General features: G+C 39.9%; 1 protein-coding gene across 8 annotated transcripts in view; it reads left to right on the forward strand.

The window, feature by feature from the left end:
- IFTAP (intraflagellar transport associated protein) overlaps nt 1–22886 on the forward strand; it is a 63948-nt gene that overhangs the window by 34986 nt on the left and 6076 nt on the right. For all 8 annotated transcript variants that reach the window (XM_072791165.1, XM_072791157.1, XM_072791158.1 and 5 more), the window contains 4 exons: nt 2184–2341; nt 3755–3826; nt 5224–5290; nt 16823–16962. In XM_072791165.1, coding sequence (XP_072647266.1) covers nt 2184–2341; nt 3755–3826; nt 5224–5290; nt 16823–16962 — 437 coding nt within the window. The remainder of the gene's footprint in view (nt 1–2183; nt 2342–3754; nt 3827–5223; nt 5291–16822; nt 16963–22886) is intronic.

Genomic DNA, 22886 nt, shown 5'->3' on the forward strand with positions numbered 1-22886 from the left:
CCTGCCCCTCCCTACCCCTCCCTGCCAGCTGCCAAGGCTGGTGCTTCACATCAGAGTTTCTACGCTCCCAGTGGAAGCTAGCTAGGAGTCATGGATGCTGGTGTAGAGGTCAGTAGGGACAGCAGGCCTGAGCTTGTGTTATTTATGAATACAACCCTTTTAAAGAGAAATTGATGCAGTCTGTATTTACATTTTCCCTCTCTGCCTTGTGGAGTTTTTTTTTTTTCTTTTTGAAGATTTTATTTATTTATTTGACAGAGAGAGAGAATGAGAGCATGCAAACCAGCACAAGCAGGGGATGCTGCAGAGGGGGAGGTAGAAGTAGACTCCCTCTCTGAGCAGGGAGCCCCATGTGGGGCTTGATCCCCAGACTCCTGGATCAGGACCTGAGCTGAAGCAGATGCTTAACCGACTGAGCCACCCGGGTGCCCCCAGCTTCTTGAGTACTAATACTCTGTTATAGACTTGGTTAGTGTATCTCTGTGCTCCAGCAATGTTCCTGTGGTAATGTCCTATTGATAACCCTACAGGTCTTAATTCTGCCAATGACGGGCTAGAAGGAAGCAGACAAAGGACTCTGGACTTGCACCAGGCTGTGAACAAGAGTCTTACTGATTCTGATGCCGGGAAATTAATAGCTCAAGAGAAACAAGCATGGCCACTAGGCTGGTTAGGCTGTTTCGTAACCTGCCTACAAAGTTCACACATCAGATAGTCCTTGTGGCTCTGGAGCCCTTTGATGGTAGAGAACCATCAGGGGATGGACAGGGTTCCCCAGTCTGCTTATAGCTTGATTTCTGCCACTTAGCCTCTTTTGAGTCTCTTTATCGCTTTTCTATCAATTACTGTTTAGATTCCTGTATTTCCTATTGTCATTCGCAGCAAGCCAGTTCTGGTTTTGGAATGTACTGTGCACCCTTGGTTTTTCCTGTGCTATTGTAAACTTTTCTTCTTTGTCTCTTTTCTGGGATTTTTTTTTTTTTTTCTGCTTCATTCTTCTGTTCTCCAAGGACTCTTTGCCTTCATTTGCTGTATTACTCTAGGTGACATAGCACTGTGGTTGGGAGTGTGGATTCTGAGTCAAAGGCCTGGGTTCAAATCCCCACTGTGCTATTTACCAGCTGTATAACTTTGAACAAATTACTCTCTCTCTCTGTAGGCCTTGGTTTCCTCATCTGTAAAATGGGGATACCAATGGTCCCTACCTTTAGGGTTGTGGGGGCCTTAAATGAGATTTATGAGATGCTCATAAAAGAGTATCTGACACTCAATAAATGTTAACCCTAATTATTAATTCTAATATACAAAACGATTTTATGGCTTAAACCATTATCCCAATATAATTTTTACCAGATATTTACCTATAGCTGTGATCTCTCTCCCACGTTTTAACCTACATTTGCAGCTCCTTCTGGGACATTTCCCTCACAATTTCTACCAGCAACCCAAATGAAAATGATCAGACCTTCATTCATTATCTCTCATCCGAATTTATCTCCCGTATTTCTGTTAATGGCATCATATTATAATTTTCTCAATCTCTTAATTTAAGATTAATCTTAGACTTCCCTTAGCCTAAGAAAATAATAATGCATGTGTATAGATTTAGTACAAAGGTATTAGTTGTTTATAGATTTAAATAGTCAAGAGTAGTTAAACATTGCTTTTTAGTAGTATATGAATGCACAGATAAGATATGAGAAAGTCATTGAAAAAATTGTTACAACTTTTCTGTTTTTAGGATTATGAGTGATCTTCTAATTTTAATTTTTTTCTCTTAGAAATTTTCCAAAATCACTTTGCTTCCATATAAGGAAAACCTCCCTTCAAATTTAGAAAAAAATGAGATAGATAATGTTTAAGTTTTGAAATAAATACTGTACTTTATTGACTTTTTTTTTTTTTTTTTTACTTTATTGACTTTTTAATAATGGGTGAGAACAGTGCTGTGTATGTAGTAAGCACTTAATAAGTATTATTGAAAAGTAAGTGAAATAGTGTTATCTTTCTGTGCATTTTTAGTAATAATTTTGTAGAGTTTAGAGTGCTTAGTATCTCAAGCATTCAGCTTGTAGATTCTGAAAAGCATTTTGTTGTTGTTTGGAAGAAAGACTCTCAGGAAACACAAAATAAACTAGACTGGGTGTGGTATATATTTTCTAATATGTAGCTTATCATTTCAGAGAAAAATGTGACCAAAAGAGGAGCATGTGGAACCGAGTCTTCAGAAAATATATGTCCTTCAGTAAAATTGGCTTGTGAAAATGAACCAAATGTTCATCATCCTAGAAATAAAGCCATGTTTCTTCGGGTTTCATCACAATGTTCAGAAGAGGAACAGGTAATACCATAGGACACTTAGAGAAACAGGAAAAAGCATTCTTTATGAATTAAAAAAAGAAACTGTAGACCATAGGAAACATTGGACAGTTATTGGATCAGTAACTCAGACTCCTGATTCTAGAAGAAGTGCCATTGGGATACTCTATTAAAAATCATCATTACATTTCTTTTTCATTTTTTAAAGATTCACTTATTTATTGAGAGAAAGTGTGTGTGAATGTGAGAGTTGGGTGAGGGGCAAAGGTAGAGGATCTCCCACTGAGCAGGGATCCTGACGACATGGAGCCCAGTCCTACAACCCATGAGATCATGACCTGAGCTGAAACCAACAGTTGAGCACTTTCAGGCCACTCAGGTGCCCTAAAAATCATCATTACACTTTATGATTTCAGCAGCTAATGTTTATGATGGTAACTTGGTTGTCCCCGTTTTTAAGTTTGCTTAAGGAACTACCATCTAAAAGTTCTTGCAATTATTTACATATTTTAGCTTGTCCTCTATTTGGGACAAAAGAGTTCCTTTTTATAGTTTTCTGTGTAAAATGGGAGTTTCTTTTATCTGCTCTAGATTCATCTCTTAAAGTAAAAACTATTTTCTTATTTTTTCCAAGATTTAGTCCATAAATATTGGATGCTTTCTTCCTAATCTTTAAGACTTAATAGACGATATTCTTATTCTCCTTAGCTATGGTTTTTAACTCTTAAGGACTCCTAGTAGAAGCTGTTCTCCTTTTTTACATTTGTGTTTCTACTTTCTAGCTCATCATGTTTTCTTTGTGCTATCGTGAACAAAATTGTATATGAGATTGTGGTTTCAAATGAGGGAACAAAAGTCTCTGTGTTAGAAGAGTGTTTATATACAGCAGAGGCCTACAGATTCTTTAATTCTAGAACTTGCTTCCAATGAGATGATTATGGGACCAGAACTTTTTTCTTTTTCCCCCCTAGAAGATTCACTTTCTACTGGTAATCACTGGCAATTGGAATTATATTTTCTATTGAGTGTTTAACCAACATGTGGAGAGGCAAAGAATTGTTCAATGATATTGTTTCCTAATAACCTGAAAATGTTGTATTAGCATTCTCTGGTTTGTCCTTGAGAGGTTCATTGGGATGGGATGGGAGGTGGGGTAATGAGGTGGGGAGTGTTCCTATTTTACACATGAGAAAACTGAGGTTAAGTAATTTACTCTAGGTTACACTGTGGATGAGTCTAGAGGCACAAGTAAAAGTCAGACCTCCTGAAAACTATTCCCTGACCACTACTATGGCTTAGTGGATCTGGTCCATCATGCATAGCTAATTAACAAAAACCGGAAGGGGAGTTTTATTGCCTGAAGGGCTACAAGATCAGCTCCTTTATTTTTGGTTGTTTCATTTTCTCATCAAGATGTCCTCACTGTTTTTTTCAGATAGTGATAGATGAAGGCCAAAAAGTTGGCAGTTCCTTTCAAGGTGATCTGAATCGGGCGGGAAAGGTGAAGGTAAGGCATGATTCAATTTTCTTCCATGGCAAAAAATACAAAAAAGTAAAAACAGCACAAAAATCCCAAAGGACTCATTTGCTGTGTCTCATACAAAATTGGAGAATTCAGTAGATTTTGTCCCTATATATATATATATATATATATATATATATACACATATACATATATATATATGTTTTTTTTTTTTTTTAATTGATGTTTAAATATCTGAAACTATGCTTGGCTGGCTGGGTTCCAGATCCTTATTCCTCAAAGCTTAGCAAATGGAATGGGTGCTTCAACAGAGAAACATGACTCTAGTCACCCTGAACATACACCATTAAGAGAAATGACAGCATAACAGTTTTAGTACTGAAACCATCGTGGAGAAGATAAATTTTTGCTGTCACTTGGATGCCAGGAAAGAACTGCAGCTATGTACTTACAAACCATGGAAGCTACCATTTTTAATTCCTACGTAAGAGCCGTGGTCTGGGATGTAGAGCTAGGGGACGGAAGACCCAGGCTATGTTTTGAATTCCACTTATGAGATGTAAATTTGTAATTTTACGGTATTTTGTTATGAACATGTTTTAGGCCATGAGCGTAAGAGGCTCCACTAAGTCTCCTTTGCACCAGTGGTGAAATCATTTTCTTATTTACACTCCTTGATATTCACCTGAGATGAATTAGTTCGTGTCTGAAATGTTACCATTTTGTTAATCTGAAATGCCTCATTGTCAGCTTCCTGTGGAGAGCGGTATTCCACGCAGAATAGTCTTTCATTGAAATGCTGCTATTGTGTCTGTAAAGGTCATTTGCTCTGCTTTTTACCTCTGAAGTAATTTTCGGTTTTATTTGCTCGGAAAGAGAGAACACTTGATTTTTGGCCCTGCTCACCTCTCTTGTGATTTACCTGGGGCCAGATGATTTTGTTTCGAATGAACCTTTCTCTTCTGCTTTCTTTAGTTCCTTCTCTCTGACTCTTTAGAGTGAAAAGCCCATTATGGTAACAGCCAGACCCACCACCACCATTTGCTTGAGAAGCAAAAGCCATAAAACAAAAACAAAAAACAGATTGTTTTGGCCTGTCTTGGTGGTGGTTTATGTCTTGGGAGAGAATCTGGGAACAAAGTCCCTTTTCAAAAACCCCTGAGACGGTTCTTTCCCTTTCAGTATAGAGATCTTACTATGGTGCCCATGAAATCTAGGCCAACTTCCAATTTACTGCTTCTTTCAGATGTCTCTGGGAAAGCACAGTGAATGCAAAGACCTTTAGCTGGGACTCAAAAGTTACTAAGAAAAGTGGATTCAGTTGCTTGCTTTGAATGCTGTGGAAGTGGATTCATTGATTCTTAATTGTATTTTTTCATTAGGTCTAATATGTATAAAATGATGTTAATCCTTTCTCCTAGGTAGACAATTTCCTAGATTTAGAAGATTTGGATGTGGATGAAGAGATTCAACCCCAAATGAGCAAGGGTATGCTGTTTCCTCTTTATACTGCTTGACCTCTTTCTAGAAACTACAAATAAGACTTAAGACAGCTTCTTCTTCTTCTTCTTTTTTTTTCTTTTTTTCTTTTTGGTAAGCCCTACTTGGACCTTCCTTGACTTAGGGAAGGCTTACAGTCCTGCAATTTCTTTTTCAGTAACAAAGATTTCAGCTGAAAGGTCAAAGCCTGTTGAAGGTTGTGAAGTCTTTGGTCTAAAATGAAATAAAGGTGCCCCCTCCTTACCATTGCCCCCCCCGCCCCCACCCCGTGTTTGAATTTTGGATAATTTTCTCAAGTAGAGTCATTTGAGTCAAACTCTTGTTTTTTTTTTTTTTAGAAGCACCATGTAAATTGAATTATTTTTGAGTGATATATCAGTTGATCATAAAAATAGCAGAATTCATCATAAAATAAAAATCTTTACTTCTATAAATATTTATTAAATATATAAGCCAAACACTAAAGACTAAATACATATTGTAAATGTTTCTTCAGAGCATGTTCACAGTTGGGCTGGACTGGGAGAGGTTTAATGCTAGTCTCATCTGATGTTTATGCAGATGAGGCCTTTTTTCCTTTCCTGCTTAACGTTACTGTGTAAACATAGGTATCCTTTGTCGCTCAAAAGACCTTTGAAATATATCCAAAATTAGAATTGTTTGTTTTGAAGATTCTCATTCCTAATTTAATATGCAAGAATATCTCAAAGTTAATGTTGAATGTTTGGAAAGGGGCTGTTTCCCCCCAGGGGTTGCTGGTATTGAATTGTTGTTTACAATCTTTTAGGTAGTCATAAACATGGATGATGGTGATTATTGTTGGGGAAAGTTATTTTATTTATTATAATCACACACAAGTTACAGTGCTGGGTGTTGTCAGTTTGGGAGTGGCAACACTATAAACTGGTTGTATGAAAGACCCTGCTGTGGCTTCTCTGGTTGCCCAAATTTGAGAGGCTTTGTTAATTAGAAGCAGTTAACATTTTTATTCGTCTTCCAAACATCACACTACTACTCCATTGAAGGGATTGTGTCTCATGCACTCTATTAACCAGTAGACTTTGCAGATTTTTTCCTTACTTACTTGGTTCAAATGAGATCAGAGATCTAAAGGAATCACATGCTCCAGGGAGAGGTTCTCTTAACTTTAAAACCCCAGGCAGCTCTGAATTTCTCTATGTGAGCAGCTTAGAGGGTCCAATTGGATCAGAAGGGATAGCTAAGGACTTATCAGGAAGCCAGGTTTGTAGAGCAAGCACAGTATTTTAGGGGAAGAGATGTCAAAAATGCAGATTCCTGGGTCCTGTTTTTTTACAAGAGAGAGTCTAATTCAGAAAGTCTTTGGTGACAGCTAGTGATCTGCGTTTTTTTACCACTACCCCAGGGGATTCTGATAGAGTTGTCTTTGGAAGACACTTGGAGACAAGTGATTCTGGTCTGTATGTAGTACATTTGCAATATAAATTTAATTTTATAGGAAGGCACAAAAGTGTATGGGTTGGGCATTTTTTTCATGGCTTACATTTCTTGCTTCCTGCCATTAGCAAGAAAGTCTGTATACTGGCATAAACTTACTAGGCAACAGATTTAATTATGATTATATTCAGTCTTTCAAATTAGCCTTTTTACTTTTTCCATTATTTTCACATTGTTTTTTTATTTGTATTTTATTTTTTTTAAGATTGTATTTATTTATTCATGAGAGACAGAGAGAGAGAGAGAGAGAGAGAGAGGCAGAGACACAGGTAGAGGGAGAAGCAGGCTTCATGCAGGGAGCCCGACGTGGGACTCGATCTCTGAACTCCAGGATCACGCCCTGGGCTGAAGGCAGGCGCTAAACCGCTGAGCCACTCAGGGATCCCCTCACATTGTCTTTTTAAACATTTTTTCAAGTTGTGTGTGTGTGTTCTTACCAAATCTGTTTCTTTAGTTAAAAAAAATAGCATAAAAACATCTCACTACTATGATTTTTCCAGAAATTGGGCAACAAATAGTGTTGCATTTGTGTATAAGAGGTTGCTAAGGCTGAACCAGGTCTTGGTAGACTTGAATGAGCTAGTCAAGCCCATCGCATGTGTAAAATAATGTGGACAGGCTGGGCTGAACAGCAACCCAGGCTTCAATGATCTATTCCAATTACTGAAGAGTACCACCAGGGCTTCACAATTTTTATAATGCAAGATCTGGGTCATTTGTAAGGAAAAAAAAAATTAAACAGTTGTGCCAAGGTGAATTTTAGTTTGGGCCTAATTTGTATTACACTTCAGGAATGTGAGCAGACGGCAGATATTTATATCAGATGGGGAATGTGACATTTTAAATAGGCAAGTTGCTTGTATAATTTTGGCAGCTGAGAGGTTTACTGATTAGATCCCGTTGTTACTGTTTAAGCAACAGATTTGCCCAGGGCAACAGGGAAGAGAGTCGCGTATTTGTTTTCTATCACTGATTTTATTTGTTCACCTTATTTGCTTTCATAAATATTCTTCAAGATTCAGAAGCATGATTCTTTCCCAAGATTCGCCTTATCATTTTGGCAGCCCCGGCAGAGACAGTTTTTCAGAGCAGCCAATCCAGGGCAGCTGAATCGAGCAGTTGTCTGAGGGCAACATTTGCCACAAACCTTGGTACCCTGTGGTTATTGGACATCAAGTTAACCACTTTTTCCTCCTTTGAATTGGAGGTAAGGTAGTTAACCTGGTGATTACTGTCCTGCCCCAGACTCCTTTCCAGAAAAAATGATTATTTGGAATAGGTATTAGTTATTATGCTGAGGCCTTAGAGCAGGAAGGATCTCCTGGTCATCTTTATTCATTTTTTACCCCCTCAGCTGGCTGAGCCTGTGCTCTGGCTGAGTGCAGTTGACCGAAGAGTCTCCCAAGGTCTTATTCTCAGAATCATACTGCCTTATGCAGGGCTCTTGACTGGTGGCCAGTGTGGTTATGCTATGGCCGATTGTGTTGGGTGAGAACAGGCAACTGACCCCTGCTCAGAGATTGGCAACCCTATTGGATTTTCATTTTCAAGCTGTCCAGTGCTCCCAATTCTAACGAAGGCATCAGTCACCTTAAAAAAAAAAAAAAAATTTCCTTATCTGCAATTTTAAGCAGCTTTTGTCCTGGGACTCTTATTCAACAGACATGGAACAGCTATGACTGGAGCCTGGAATCCAATGAAGGATAAACAGATCCAGCTTCTGTCCTCATTGAATTCATTACCCAGACATTAACCAGAGAATCACAAATACAGGATTAGAAATTGTTCTAGATCTCATGAGAACATATAGCAAGGGAACTTAAATTTGTGGGATCAGAGAAATTTCTTTGAGAACCTGAGATCTAAAGGATGAGTGGCGGTAACTAAATGAGAGGGGTGGGGTCGAGGTGAGGGGAGGGTAGAAGAACATAGGAACAGCATAGAGAATGACACATGTGAAGGTCCTGAGCTCAGAAAGATCTATTTCAGCCAACTTCTAGTTTAGGCATTTTGTTTATTTTATACTTAGTACTGTCGAAATTCATTCTTTCGGGGATACCTAGGTGGCTCAGTTGGCTAAGAATCCAACTCTTGATTTCAGCTCAGGTCTTGATCTCAGGGTTGTGAGCTCAGGCCCCGCGTTGGGCTCCATGCTGGGTGTGGAATCTACAAATCAATCAATCAATCAATCAATCAATCAATCATTCTTTCATGGCCCAGAAGATCACTAAAAACATTGAGAAAGAAAAATCCTTGCTTCAGAATGTTCCTTTATCCCTCTTCCTCCAATTTTTATGTGTGCTATCTATGAAAGCCCAGCTCGAAAGCCATGTCAGCCACAAGGACAAACTTGTTGCCCGATCCTCGTGATTATACAAGGACACTTCTACTCCATTCCTGAGAAGGGAACAGAATTGGGAATATACTTCTGCCCTTCCAAATCCTTTGTTTCTCCCCAAGGGAAATGTAAGGCTTTATCTACTTAGAGAGATTGGGAAAACAAACTATGTATATATATGGATCAACCTCTTTGTTCTTTTGGCTTCATGCTGTTTGGAAATGTATGTCTTCCCATCTATATCTGTACCATCTTTCTCATAGTAGACACACTTGAGATGGGGCCATACCTACCTTAACTTTAGAGATACAATGAAGTCGCCTAAAAAAGAAATTAGATAATTGAATCCTGCCTTCCCAGATTCTTTTTCCGTGGTCTGGTGTGTGTCCGTTTTAAAGCTTCTCAGGTGATTCTCCTGTGCAGTTGAGGCTAGGAACCATCTCTAGACAGACATCCAGAGGCATGACTCTCTGAGGCCTGACTATAACGGCCCTCGTGATGTGAAGCAGTTCTACTTACACCAGATGGATCCATGTCAGCTGTGTGCACTTTCTGTCAGGTGGGATCCCAAGGTCTAGACTTGTAGGAAAGGTTGATACGTAAAAAGCCCAATCGTGGCTGCAGGACAAGCTCTATTTTCAAATTCAGCTCTATTAGTTGGAAAGCTCATGTTTTATCCCCATCTTTCTGACTTCTGTTTATATTTCTCTTTCGTTTCTGTATTTAAAGATGGAGGGATACGATTTATTATCACTGTCAAATGCCATCCCCACCCAAAGAAGTAAGTCCTTCATGCCCCTCAGTTTTTCCTCTTTTCATGTTTCCATTTTTATTTATTCTGCGACTTTTTTCTCAAAGTAGGTGTTTGTTAATGTGTCTCTTGAAAGCAGCATATGGTTTGTATATATGCATCTATACACCTACATTCTAAATTTTGTCTTTTATTGGGGGTATTTAGTTCATTTACACTTATTGTAGTTGCTGATACATTTGGCTTTAAACCTAGTATCTTATAATTTTGTTTTCTACTTGTCTTGCCAGTTTTATGCCTCCCCTCACCTATTTTTTGCCTACTTTGGATTAATCAGCATTACTGTATTATTTCATCTCCCACTATTTCTGCTGGGTTGAGAATTCTAGATTTGTAATTATTTTCTTTCAGTATTTTACAGATGATATTTTATTCTTTTCTGGTGTTAATTGTAGAAAACTGTTGGAAACCGGATGTTAAACCGGTTGTTGTTCCTTCGAAGATAATATGTTTTCCCCTCATTTGGCTGCTTTTATAATTCTCTCTTTTGTTTTTCCATTAATTTCACTATGCCTTGGTATTGTTTTATTTGAATTTATTTTGTTTGGGGTTTGTAGGGATTCTTGTAAATATTGGGAAATTCTTAGCTCTTGTCTCTTCAAATATTACTCATGCCTTGACTTTTTCACTATGTCCCATATATCTATCTATTATGTTCTTTTCTATCCTTTTAAAAATTTCCTTTCTTGCTTCAGTTAGAATATTTTCTACCATTGGGGCTCCTGGGTGCTCAGTCTGTTAACCATCTGCCTTTGGCTCAGGTCATGACCCTGGGGTCCTGGTATTGAGCCCCAGCTCGCTCCTCCCCCTACCTTTACATGTTCTTTCTCTTAAATAAATAAAATATTAAAAAAAAATATTTTCTATCACGTATATTCTAATTTACTAATCCTTTGTTGAATTGTGTCTATCTTCTACAATCATCAATCTTTCAAATATTTTAGCTTTTTTTTTTTTTTTTGAGAGACAGAATGAGGGGCTGAAAGAGACAGAGGGAAAGAGAAAGAGAGAGAGAGAAAGAGAGAGAGAGAGAACGAGAGAGAGAGAATCCTAAGCAGACGCCCTGCTAAGCACAGAGCCTGAGGTGAGGCTTAATCTCATGATGCTGAGATCATGACCTGAGCCAAAATCAAGAGTCAGATGCCTAACTGAGTCACCCAGGTACCCCTCAGTTACTTTAGCTTTTAAGAGATCCGGAATATCTGTTTTGATAGGTTTCAGTTCTGTGCTGAAATTCTCCACTTTTTAATGTATTTTGGGGGAACACATAAGTAGTTATTTTAAAGTTCACATCTGGGACGCCTGGGTGGCTCAGCAGTTGAGCATCTGCCTTCAGCTCAGGGTGTGACCCTGGGGTCCTGGGATCAAGTCCCACATCGAGCTCCCTGCAGGGAGCCTGCTTCTCCCTCTGCCTGTGTCTCTGCCTCTCTCTCTCTGTGTCTCTCATGAGTAAATAAATAAAATCTTAAAAAAAAAATTAAAGTCCATGCCTTATAATGCTAATACCTGGTGGGATCTCTTGTGGGTCCATTTATATATTATTCATTTTCCTTTTGATTTCATGTCTTTGTATACCTGATAATTTTTGTTTGAATGCTGAACATTGTATATAAAATATTAGGTAGGGTCTAAGTGACATTATCTTTTTCTATCATTAGCTTTTCTTTAACATTTGCTAGCAGTTATTCTTAGTAATAACTTATATAGTAATAGCTTATATGATCACCATCATCCAGTCTAGTTTAAGGCCTTGTGGGGGCTGATCTACTTCTAGTTCTTACTTACCCCTGTGGTGTAGCCCTTCAGGGTAGATCATAGCACTACCTTCTTTGGAGGCCCTGAACTCTAATATTTGTCTTCATGGCGCTGTGATTCTGTTGGTAATTCTGCTAAGCTTCTCAGCCTTTTAGCTTCTCTCATCTTTGCATTTCAGCTTCTCAGCTTCTCCTTGCAAATCAGTAAATGCCATCAGTTGTAAAGGATCTTAGACTGTTGGACTCAGGTCTCAGTACTTTCCGTGTCTCTGGGATTTTGTCTCCACAAGTCCTGGGCTGCCCTGGTGGTTCGCCAATGCCTTTAAATAGTTGATTTTTTTGGTAATCTATCCAGCTTTTCTAGTGCTATTGGTGGGGGGATTGGACTGATATTACCTAGACCAGCAGATCCCTGGGGATGTGGTCTAGGAAATCCTAGGGAAACCCTAAGGTCTGAAGGTCAAAAGTGTTGATATTTGCACTGATGTAGCAAAAGCAATGTAGGTGAAGATGCTGGTAGCTTAGTGCAAATCAAGGTAGTGTCACAAAACCGTACTTAGTAGTCATCGTAATCTTCATTGTCATGAATTTGTAATTAAAATGAATGCTAGGGGGATGCTGGTTGGCTCAGTCAGTTAAACATCTTGACTTTACCTCAGGTCAGGCTCTTAGGGTCCTGTGTCAGGCTCTGCTCAGCAAGGAGTCTGCTTCTCCCTCTCCCTCTTCCCCCCTGTCCAACTTGTGTACACTCTCTCTCACTCTCAAATGAAGTGCTTTTAAAAATAAAGTGAATACTATTTTCCATTGAAAATGTTCTTGATGGAGTGGTAAAAATTATTTTTATTAAATCTTTTTTCTTTAATTTTATTTATTCATTCATGAGAGACACAGAGATAAAGAGGCAGAGACACAGGCAGAGGGAGAAGCAGGCTCCCTGCAGGGAACCCGACATGGGACTCCATCCCGAGACTCCAGGATCAGGCCCTGGGCTGAAGGCAGGTGCTAAACTGCTGAGCCACCCAGATGTCCCCTATTTTTATTAAATCTTGATCCTTGAATACACTTTTAAAAAAATGTTTGTTTGCTGAAATCATAAGTATGCATAAAGCACTTCTGCTGCATTCTGAAATATAATGGTTATCTCACAGAAAAGCACTTGTGTGATTGAGTGCTAGACTGAACTAGTCCCCCTCCCCTCCATTATTTTCGTGGAACAACATTTTTACTTGAAAGAATGACAGACAAACTATAGTTCTCAAAAATGAGTGAAGGAAGCCTGTCTTCAAGAGAAATATACTGGCAGTGTTCATTGCCAATGACAAAATTGGCAATGGATCAAGTGAATCTTCATTTTTGGAAAACTTGTATCCAGTACTGTGAGCTTGACAGCTTCCCAATATTTAATGGCTTTTCTGATAAAATTGGTGATGTTAACTAATGTGATCTTTATGCCATATAATGAAATGTGTCAAAATTTGAGAGATCTACATAAAACAGTGAACCAGTATTTTCCAAATGACCAATTTATGATGTTACAAAATTACACATAGGAGAAACGTCCATTCAATGTGTAAGATAGATCAATGAATTTTAATGTAACAGTATGAAAAATTCACTGAAATGGTTTCAGATTGCACACTGAAACTATTTTTAAAAACTTTATCATTTGTCAAGGTCTGGTATAGCATCAAAGAAGAATATCCACAATTATATAAAAAGGCTATTAAAGTACTCCTCTCTTTTCCAGCTACATTTCTGTGTGAGACTAGATTTTCTTCATTTGCTTCACTTGAAACAGCATATTGCAAAATTGAAGGCAGAGGCAAATATAAAACCTAGCTTTTTTTTTTTTTTCCTTAAGGCAAACATTTACAACATTTCAAAAATGTAAAACAGTGCGTTCTTCTCCACTATTTTCTTTGTTTTTAGAAAAGAGATTTTTCATAAAAACATTTATTTTAATATATAATGGTATTATTGTTAGTGGTTCAATAAACAAATATTTGCAGAATTGTCAGTTTTAATTTCTAATATGGTGAATATTGATTGATATAACCCACATAAACAAAAGCTCTTTTGGGGTCTTCAAAATTTTCTAAAAAACAAGAACCAGTGAGATAGACTATCATAGCAGAAAACTGTGTGCTGAAGAGGCATTACTAGAGCAGTTCTTATCTGTATTCTTTTTGGTTTTGAGTGCCCAAAATTTCAGAAAATTTTGGCCATTTCTACATGGCAACAAAGGAACAGATTGGTTAATTTTTATAAATATGCCACGCAGGTTAAATACTGTTATCTAAATTATGAGACCTCAGGTAGATTGCTTACTTTTTAATGTTGTATTAGATGATAGCTTTTGACTTGTGATTATTGACTTACTACAGAAAGACAAATGGCATAAACACATAGTTTGTAAACGTTGAAATTCTTGTCATGTAGTTGGGAAAGAAAAGATTGGAATGTTTTCAACCAGGCTTGCCATCCAACATGAAGATTCACTTTTGAGAGATGCCTTGACTCTGCAGTGCACACCAGCCAAGATGGTGGTATTTAGTTGAGGTGAAAACAAGGCCTTTGGTTCTTTCAGAAACAACAATTAATAAGATCAGATTAAGTTTCATAAAGCATTTCAGTTTTGGAGTTTTGTAGAGAACTTCAGAAATTCCATTCCTCCCAAATCAGTGAATACAACCATTTTTCTCTCTGAGAGAATGCGAGTGTATAAATAACCCACCCATGATTTTAAAATGGCTGAAAGATAAGGTAACCTTCTTCATGAAATACGCCTTACCAGACTATTCCGGTACGGATTATTTTCACTCTTTTATAAATCTGTCCTTTTCAGGACAGATTTTTGTCCCGTTCAGTTTTGTTCTTGATTATTCTTGGGTTGATTTTTGTGTGTAAAAATCTCACTCCTGGAAACAAAAGGTAGTATTTGAGGGTAAAAATTACGTATAGTTTACAACATCTACAATGTCCTATTGGTAGGTAGGCCCTTCCTCGATTCTCAGGGTTTAGTTTAAAAGTTGAGATGTGGGGAATTCATTCCCTGTCTCAAGTATTTGTTGAGGATTTGCTGTGTGTCAGGTGCCGTGTTAGGCATCAGTGAATATGCATTTGTGCATTTTGTTATTTCACTGAAGAAACAAATGACAAGAATTTGAAGTGTGGAGGAAACCAAATCTTACTGTTTTGAGGGAATTGTTTCCATGGCACTAGAATCTTTATAAAAGAAACCACTTTTGTTAAAAATCCTACCTTCTCTGCAAACACATCCGGGAGGCAGAGTTTCCAGCATAGGAATTAGGGAGTTGTCCTCTTCTATGCATAATATTGTCAATCAGATTTTAAACAGCTCTGAAAGCAGAATTGATATTGATCCACATTTGAACTGATGTTTGCCCTGGCAGACAGTGGGACTTGTAGGTCCTGGTTTTCAGGTGAAAAGGCCTGAACCTTTCTCTTCCTTCCTTTGTTGTTGGCCAGCCCCTGACCTGGCTTATCTCATTCCTAGGTGTTTATACCAGGGAGCTCAGTGAAGGGAGTTGGCTTTGAGCTCATTAATAGATGTATTAGAAAGACAGTCTTTCCATCAACCTGAGTTTAAAAATAGGACTTTTCTGGGTATCAAATGTTTAAGTGTACCTAATACTGACTAACCAGTGTCATGTAGTGACACTCCTTGGCTCTGAGATCGGTTGTGATAATCTGATAATCTTAAATAATTCATAATCATGAATGAAATGTAATGAAATTGCTTGTTTAAAAGAAGTTCATGATGTGACATCGTGGGCAGAGTATGGACTCTGCTGCCTGGCTCTGACCCTTCCTAGCTGCAGGCCTCTCGAATGAGGTTGCTCTCCTTGCTTAGAGCTCCTGGCCTGCAAAACCGAAGGGCTAGTGCCCTCAGAAGGATTAGCTGAACTATGCATACAAAATGTCAGCTCATATAAGGCTTGACTGTTGTTTTTATTTTTGCTGATTAGGTCATGTTTTAAGGTCCCAATAATTAATCACAGTAGAAATATCTTCTTCACCAATACCCCTATCCACACGCAGGTTCAGTTTCTAGGCTGACTAGGTTCTATTGCCGGAGTCCTACGAATTTTGTAATTAATGTGTTTTGTGAAGGTGTTATCTGCAGCGGTGAGAGAGGTATTTCAAATAAGTTTCAGCTTTTGAATATCAATACCTGCTTAATTACCTCCCATACATGCTGCCATTGGCAACAGCCAAGGCACGCCTGGTGTTAATTAATCACTTCCACTGAGAACTTAATTAGTGTCTTCATTAGGATCATCATCGAGAAGCAGGCAGTGTCGTCCTGAGCCAGCTGCAAGCTACTGGCTAGCTCCTGCAGCCCTTCTGGTCCTGAAAAGCTGGGATTGACGAGGAAGCCTGTCGTGCTTCGATTTGTTTTTATTTTTATTTTGCCTCCCTTAAAGAAAGCTGTGGAAGGGCTGACCGTGATGCCTCCATGTTCTGTCACACATGCAGAAATAAGGCAACAGATCCCCTTACAATGGCTAGATCAGAAAACCCAGACAGGTTATTGAACTCTTGTCATGGTGCTAAACAGGCTGGAAACAAGTTGTTGTTTGCAGCGTCGAAAATCAGAGCATGATTTCTGCATGTGACAAAGTGTTTCAGTGAAAGCCCTTTCCTTCTGGCATCACTGTTCTTTTTTTTTTTTTTTTTAATATATAAATTTTTTGAAATAGTGCCATAGTGTTACAGGATGAAGTCAACACTGCATTTCCTTTCTCTCCATCCCTCAGGAAAATATGGGAAAATGAGGCAAAGGTAGCATCTTCTTGCCTTATTTTCCTACAGGGGTAGAAATTGGGTGTGGGGTGAGAGGTACGATCAAGTGGGTCCCTAAGGATCCTTCCCCCAGACCTCTTGGACGGAGTGTGACCTTGAGGCAATAAGATAAAAATAAATGTACCGATGACTTCTGTTTTATGGAAAAGGGAATCTCTTGGGTAAATCTCCAAATGAGGGCAGGCATTGTGAAAATGAACCTATTTTACTTGAGCATTTTTACTTCATTCTTTTGACTATTGTAGGCTTTTAGGTGATTTTGGTCAATTGTGAACTTGGTGAAAGGATCCAATGTGATATTTTGTATCCGACAGATTTGCTGCTGCTTCCAGGAGAAGTGGAGGAGGATGTGTGCACGCGTGTCCCTTCTTACATTCCTTCTGTGGCCCAGCCCCTCGCCCCTGGCGTAAAGGCAGGACCCGCTGTGGGAGGACTGGACAAACAAATAGAAGAGGTACTCCATAGGAAGTTCAATTGGTCTTGAAATTGTTTTGACTTTGTAACTTGTCCTTTCAGGGAAATGCTGCTATATGCGTGTGCTTTTTTATTTTTCTTAGATTTGGGAAAATTCAGAATTCATGTTGCTTAATTGAGTCCCCGACTGCCCTCTATCTCTCCTGTGTAGATTTCTTTTTAAGCACGGAGGGCAATTATGTTTTTATGGGGAAACTATTTTTGTGTCATGATGTGTGCCATGCTACAGGACAGTGTTATCTGGGGACTATGCAATAGATTCTCTCTTTTTGTCTGGACTGGCTATTTTCTTTTTACTATTGTTTCCAAGGTCCTATAAACATCTTGTGTGGGTTAAGGTAAGGCCAGGCTGTTGTTGTAGAGAATCCCAACAGTAAGTCAGTAGCTGAAAGGAGATAGAACTTTATTTCTCTCATATAACAGTCTATGGAAAGCCTTTTTTTTTTTTTTTTTTTTTAGATTTTATTTATTTACTTGAGAGAGTGAGAGAGTTTGCACACAAGAGCAGGGGGTGGAGGAGGGGCAGAAGGAGAGGGAGAAGCAGACTTCCTACTGAGTGGGAGCCACACGTGGGGCCCAATCCCAGGACCCTGAGATCAGGACCGGAGGCAAAGTTGGATTCTTAACTGGCTTAGCCACCCAGGCGCCCCTAAGGAAAGCCTCTAAAATGAGCATGTAGCTCTGTTCTCTGGGGTCATTGGGTCCAGGTTCCTTTTCTCTGGATCTCCACTATGCCTTAGGACACTGTCCTTGGTCTGTTCCAGATCAGGTCACCGTCCTACCTGGAGGGGCAGCAGAGAAGAGCATGGGAACAGCGTATTTTCTCAACACTTAGGACTCAGGACTCTTCATTTCTGTTCAGAGCCACTGGCAGCCACTTAGTCACATGTTCCCGTCCAGCCACCAGGGGCGCTGGGAAGTGTCATCTAACCAAGCACTTCACAATCAGGGGGAATGAAATCTCGGCCACGTGTGTGCTGTCCCACGTGCACATCCAGGACATCATCTCTTGTCATCATTTGCAACTCCCTACATATCCTTCACAAACTTGCACTGACCAAGGCTGCTGGTGGTGTTGGGTAATGACCTTTATCACCCAGGTTACTCCCAACATAAAAGCGTATTGGGGACAAGAAGTTGCTTTCTAATATAATGGCTAGGGATTGATTATTTGATCATTCAGGTACTACCGGTCTGGTCACTTATTCTGTCATGGAAGCAGTCGTTCCATCAGAGGTAATCCATACGTTTCAATTTTAAATTGTCTTTTTCTCATGGAACTTTTGTTTAGTGACATCACAAACCTATGTCTAGGATGCTTGCAGGCTTATATCACACTGCTGAATTGGTTACCATATAAACTGGTAGCGAAAGCCACTCTTCAGTTGTGCTTTTTGAATCTCAGATCGCTTTCTCCAAGTACTGAGAAACTAAAATTGCAATGTTATTTCTAGGAGGAATCAGTTTCTTTTAAAGACTTGCTCACACTCTTGACTTCAGTTGTAGCCATACAAATTGCTGGACCAGCCAGTGGTCATGGCACCTAGCGCCATTATAAGAATTGTTATAAAATTGTTTCAGTTGATGGGTTAAAAAAGCTGAGTGATTCCTAGAATCCATCAAATAGCCAGTAAAAATGCAGGTTAAAACCTTGTATACGATTGTATCTTTAAAAGGAACATCCCAGCGGACGTGAACCTTTTTTAAATGTTGGAATCAAAACGATAAGAACAAACTTTGTGTTGGCAGGCTCACGAAATATAGATGAAGAACTTTTGCTGTTTTTCGAATATTTAGAATGTCTTGGTTGGGATTTTTATTTCTGACCAGTACCTGTTAGAGAAACTTTTCAGAACTGTCTAGAATCCTAATACTGTACAAACTGTGCCTTGCTTTAACAGCATCCATCTTATTTTAAAGCACTCACTGCCAGTAAAAGATCATAATAATCAATTTCTAGCAGATTGATAGTAAGGACCTACCAGGGGGCAAATTTGGGCTAGATATGGTAGTTGCTTTCTGTGACTCCAGTCTCAAAGACGAAAATGTATCCTGGATGTCTTGACGTCCTCTTTTTTTTTTTTTTTTAAAAGGTCATGTTTACTAATTTAGCACCATAATCCCAGTCAGGCCATCTCCAGTGGCTGGGAGGAAGAAGGGACGAGGTGAGGAAGGTAGAAAGGGTGGTTCTTAACTTCTGGCCCCATCTGTGCTCTCAGGCAAGGCAGGATCTAGCGGAGATGAAAATGGTTGAGGCTGGAATTTGAAACAAAAGCTTTTGGTTCAGATGGTAAGGAGGCCCTCAAGAACAGCAGAATCCGTGAACCCAGAAGGCAGTGCTGGAATTCGCCTCATGAACTAGGGGGTTTCTTCTTGGCATCCAAGTCCTTTTTCATTTCTTCGAGTTTTTTAGCCACGTTTGGTATGTCATACTTCTGAGCGAGATACATTCCAACCACGTTGCCAAAAGTAAATCCAAGCAGGAACTGGAGCACTGTGTCGGCGCAGAGGGCGTGAAGTGCGGCGCAGCTTGGTGGGCCTGGTTGACGTCCTCTTAATTGCCCAAGAAGAGGCCGTGACTTCCTGATCCAGATTAGACCAATTTAATTTTTTTTCTAATTTTATCACTGGGTTTTATACATTTTCATCTCCCCCTTAGAGTCACACATTTGCCAGGAATCTTCCATTTTCCATCTGTGAATAACTTCTTGCCTTAGTTATTCTGTCTTGATGGATTTCGGACAGCTTTATAGACCAAAGAGAATCCACATGAGGAGGATGAAAAAGTGTGTGTGCCTCCTCCCGTCCTCCCGTCTAGCCCCAAATCATAGAAGGAACTTTAGTGGTATTTCAGTGGGAGATCTCCTGTTTTTCCAATTAGTAACGGGACTCTAAATTTTTTTTCACCTGTGAAGACAGTTTATTTACTATATTACTTTGTAAGATAGCCTACAGCTAAATGCTGCTCTTATTGATTTGAGCATTAGTTCTGTTTTCTTTAATTTGGCTGTGTGGTACTATGAATGAAAATGATTTCTCTGGTAACAAGGTCTCTCTTTGAATAAGTCACATAAGCAATTTTAAGGAAACTAGCCGTTTTCTAACAGTGTGCAAATTCTATTCCCTGAGAGGCTATGAAAAGATTTCAATTAGATTTGAAATGAGACCCCTCAAATCCACATATTTCTCTCTGCTCCTTAGGCAAAAATAACAAGTTAATAACTTAATTCACAGTTGTTTTCTTTTTAGTATCAGGGGATTTGGTTTTCCATTGCACAGATTCTTCTCTTTGAAATAAATCAGAATTTCAGTTTGTAATCCCAAAACCTTGGAGTCATATAGCTTAGAACCCTGAAATGAACCTAACCTGAAGGAAAAGAATTTCCAGCGTGTGCAGCTGTAGCCAAGAGCCAAAATACATAGGATTGCAACTTTCCTGTATTTTAAAAGCTGCCATTGTGAAGATCACAGTGATGTCTTCTGAATTGCAGTGTCCATCTGTTTGGATTGCATATGCGCCCCTTGTCTTGGAGGACTCTGCATTCACTAATGTGTGTCCTCATCAGCTGACTTAATTAAAAAGCCAGCGATCCCTGGGTGGCTCAGTGGTTTCGCGCCTGCCTTTGGCCCAGGGCGCGATCCTGGAGTCCCGGGATCGAGTCCCGCGTCAGGCTCCTGGCATGGAGCCTGCTTCTCCCTCTCCTCTGCCTGTGTCTCTGCCTTTCTCTCTCTCTATGTCTATCATAAATAAATAAAAATAAGTTTAAAAAACAAAGCCAAAAAGTGGGAACTAGTGCCAAGCTCAGTGCTATGCATATGGTAGACATGCAATGAATGTCGAATGAACAAATAAATAAGTGGAAAACCTCATTACCCACCGAGAGTGTTTTTCTGGTATAATAACGTGGTCAGGGTCATCCTCTCTTTTCTTCTCTATTGGTTCATTCTCCTCAACATGTGAACAGGTTCAAGTCTCTTCCACCCTTAATGAAATGAAGTAAAACAAAAGGAAAGGAAAAGCAGCTTTCTCTTTCTCGGGCCCTCTTGGGCTACTGTCTTTTCTTCTCCCGATCTTCCTTTTTTTTTTTTTTAAGATTTTATTTATTTATTCATGAGACACACACACACACACACACACACACACAGAGAGAGAGAGAGAGAGAGAGAGAGAGAGGCAGAGACACAGGCAGAGGGAGAAGCAGGCTCCATGCAGGGAGCCCGACATGGGACTAGATCCCGGGTCCCCAGGGTCAGGCCCTGGGCCGAAGGCGGCGCTAAACCGCTGAGCCACCCGGGCTGCCCCTCCCTCTCTTCTTATCTAGACTTCAGAAAATATTAGACTTGACTCTACTGGTTGACTCTGCTTCCTTTCCCTTCATTCCTCATTCATTATACTGCAGAATGTCCTTGGCTCCAGTCACTTACCTGGATGTATTCAGAATAAAGGTACCAGTTACTCTGTAACTGCCCGATCCCAGTGGACTCTTTCCAGTCTTCTTTTGGAGGCTCGGGGTTGGACTGGGGGGCATAAGGTGGGGGAGTGAAGGGAGGGGCAGAGGGAGAAGGAGAGAGAATCTTTTTTTTTTTTTTTTTTGTATATTTTTTATAGGAGTTTGATTTGTCAACACATAGTATAACACCCAGTGCTCATCCCGACAGGGGCCCCCCTCAGTGCCCATCACCCAGTCACCCCATCCTCCCTGCCCGCCTCCCCTTCCACTACCCCCTGTTCGTTTCCCAGAGTTAGGAGTCAAGGAGAGAGAATCTTAAGCAGGTTCCACGCTGAGCATGGAAGCTGACGTGGGGCTCGATCCTGCCCGAGCTAAGATCAAGAGTGGGACACATAACTGACTGAGCCACCCAGGTGCCCCCTCCAGCCTTTATTTCAGTGGGTCACTCTTCCATGCCTGACCGTCGTGGTCACCGCTTCTCGCCTCACTGCTCTCCTCAGAGTCCTGGTGCATTTCCGTTTGTGCTTTCCCTGCTTCCTTTGGGGGTTTCCCTCCATCCATCCCTTATGAGTGGGTGTTGCTCAGGGTTGCGTGCTAAACCTCTTCCCACGTACATACTTGGATCCATTTTCATCTCTAGGTTACTGCCTTCTCTGTTTGTATCTCCAAAGCTGTATCTCTAGCGTCAGACTTTGTTGGGTGCTTCAGTTTCCTGTTTTCAGGTGTCTGTTGTCATCTCTATCTGAATTCCTTTGGGTACCTTCAAATCAACATGTTCGAAACTGAGCTTGTTTCTTTACCTGCTTCCCTTCATGCATTCTTGCCTTTCAGTATCCAAATCGGTCATCCATTGCTGCCAGTTTTACCTTCTGATATTTTTATTTATTTATTTTTAATAGATTTTATTTATTTATTCATGAGAGAGGCAGAGAGAGAGGCAGAGACACAGGCAGAGGGAAAAGCAGGTTCCCTGCAGGGAACCCCATTCGGGACTCGATCCCTTGACCTTGAGATCACGCCCTGAGCCAAAGGCAGACGTTCAATCACTGAGCCCCCCAGGCGTCCCTCCTTCTGATATTTTTTACATTTCTGCTCTCGGCTCCCTGTTCTCATTACCTCTTGCTGGGCTGCTCCAGCAGGCTCCCAACTAGTCTACCCTCTTTTTACTCTTCAAAGTAACCGATCTAGATGTAATCTCCAAGAGGGCAGGGCATCTTCTGTTTTGTACAAAGCCACCTGTCCAGCAGCACCTGTCTCATTGTAGGTGCTCAGCTAAAATTTGAATGAAGGAAGGAATTTACCTGAAATGCATAGATGACCAAGTATCTACCTTGCTTTCAAAAAAAAAAAAAAAATCCTTTAGTGATTTCATCATGTCTAGGATAAACAGCGTGTGAAACCGTCGTGGTCTGGCACCATCTTACGTCTCTTGTTTCTCTCTACCTTAACACTT

The sequence above is a fragment of the Canis lupus genome, chromosome 21 (genome assembly GCF_048164855.1).
Source record: "Canis lupus baileyi chromosome 21, mCanLup2.hap1, whole genome shotgun sequence".
Lineage (NCBI taxonomy): Eukaryota > Metazoa > Chordata > Mammalia > Carnivora > Canidae > Canis > Canis lupus.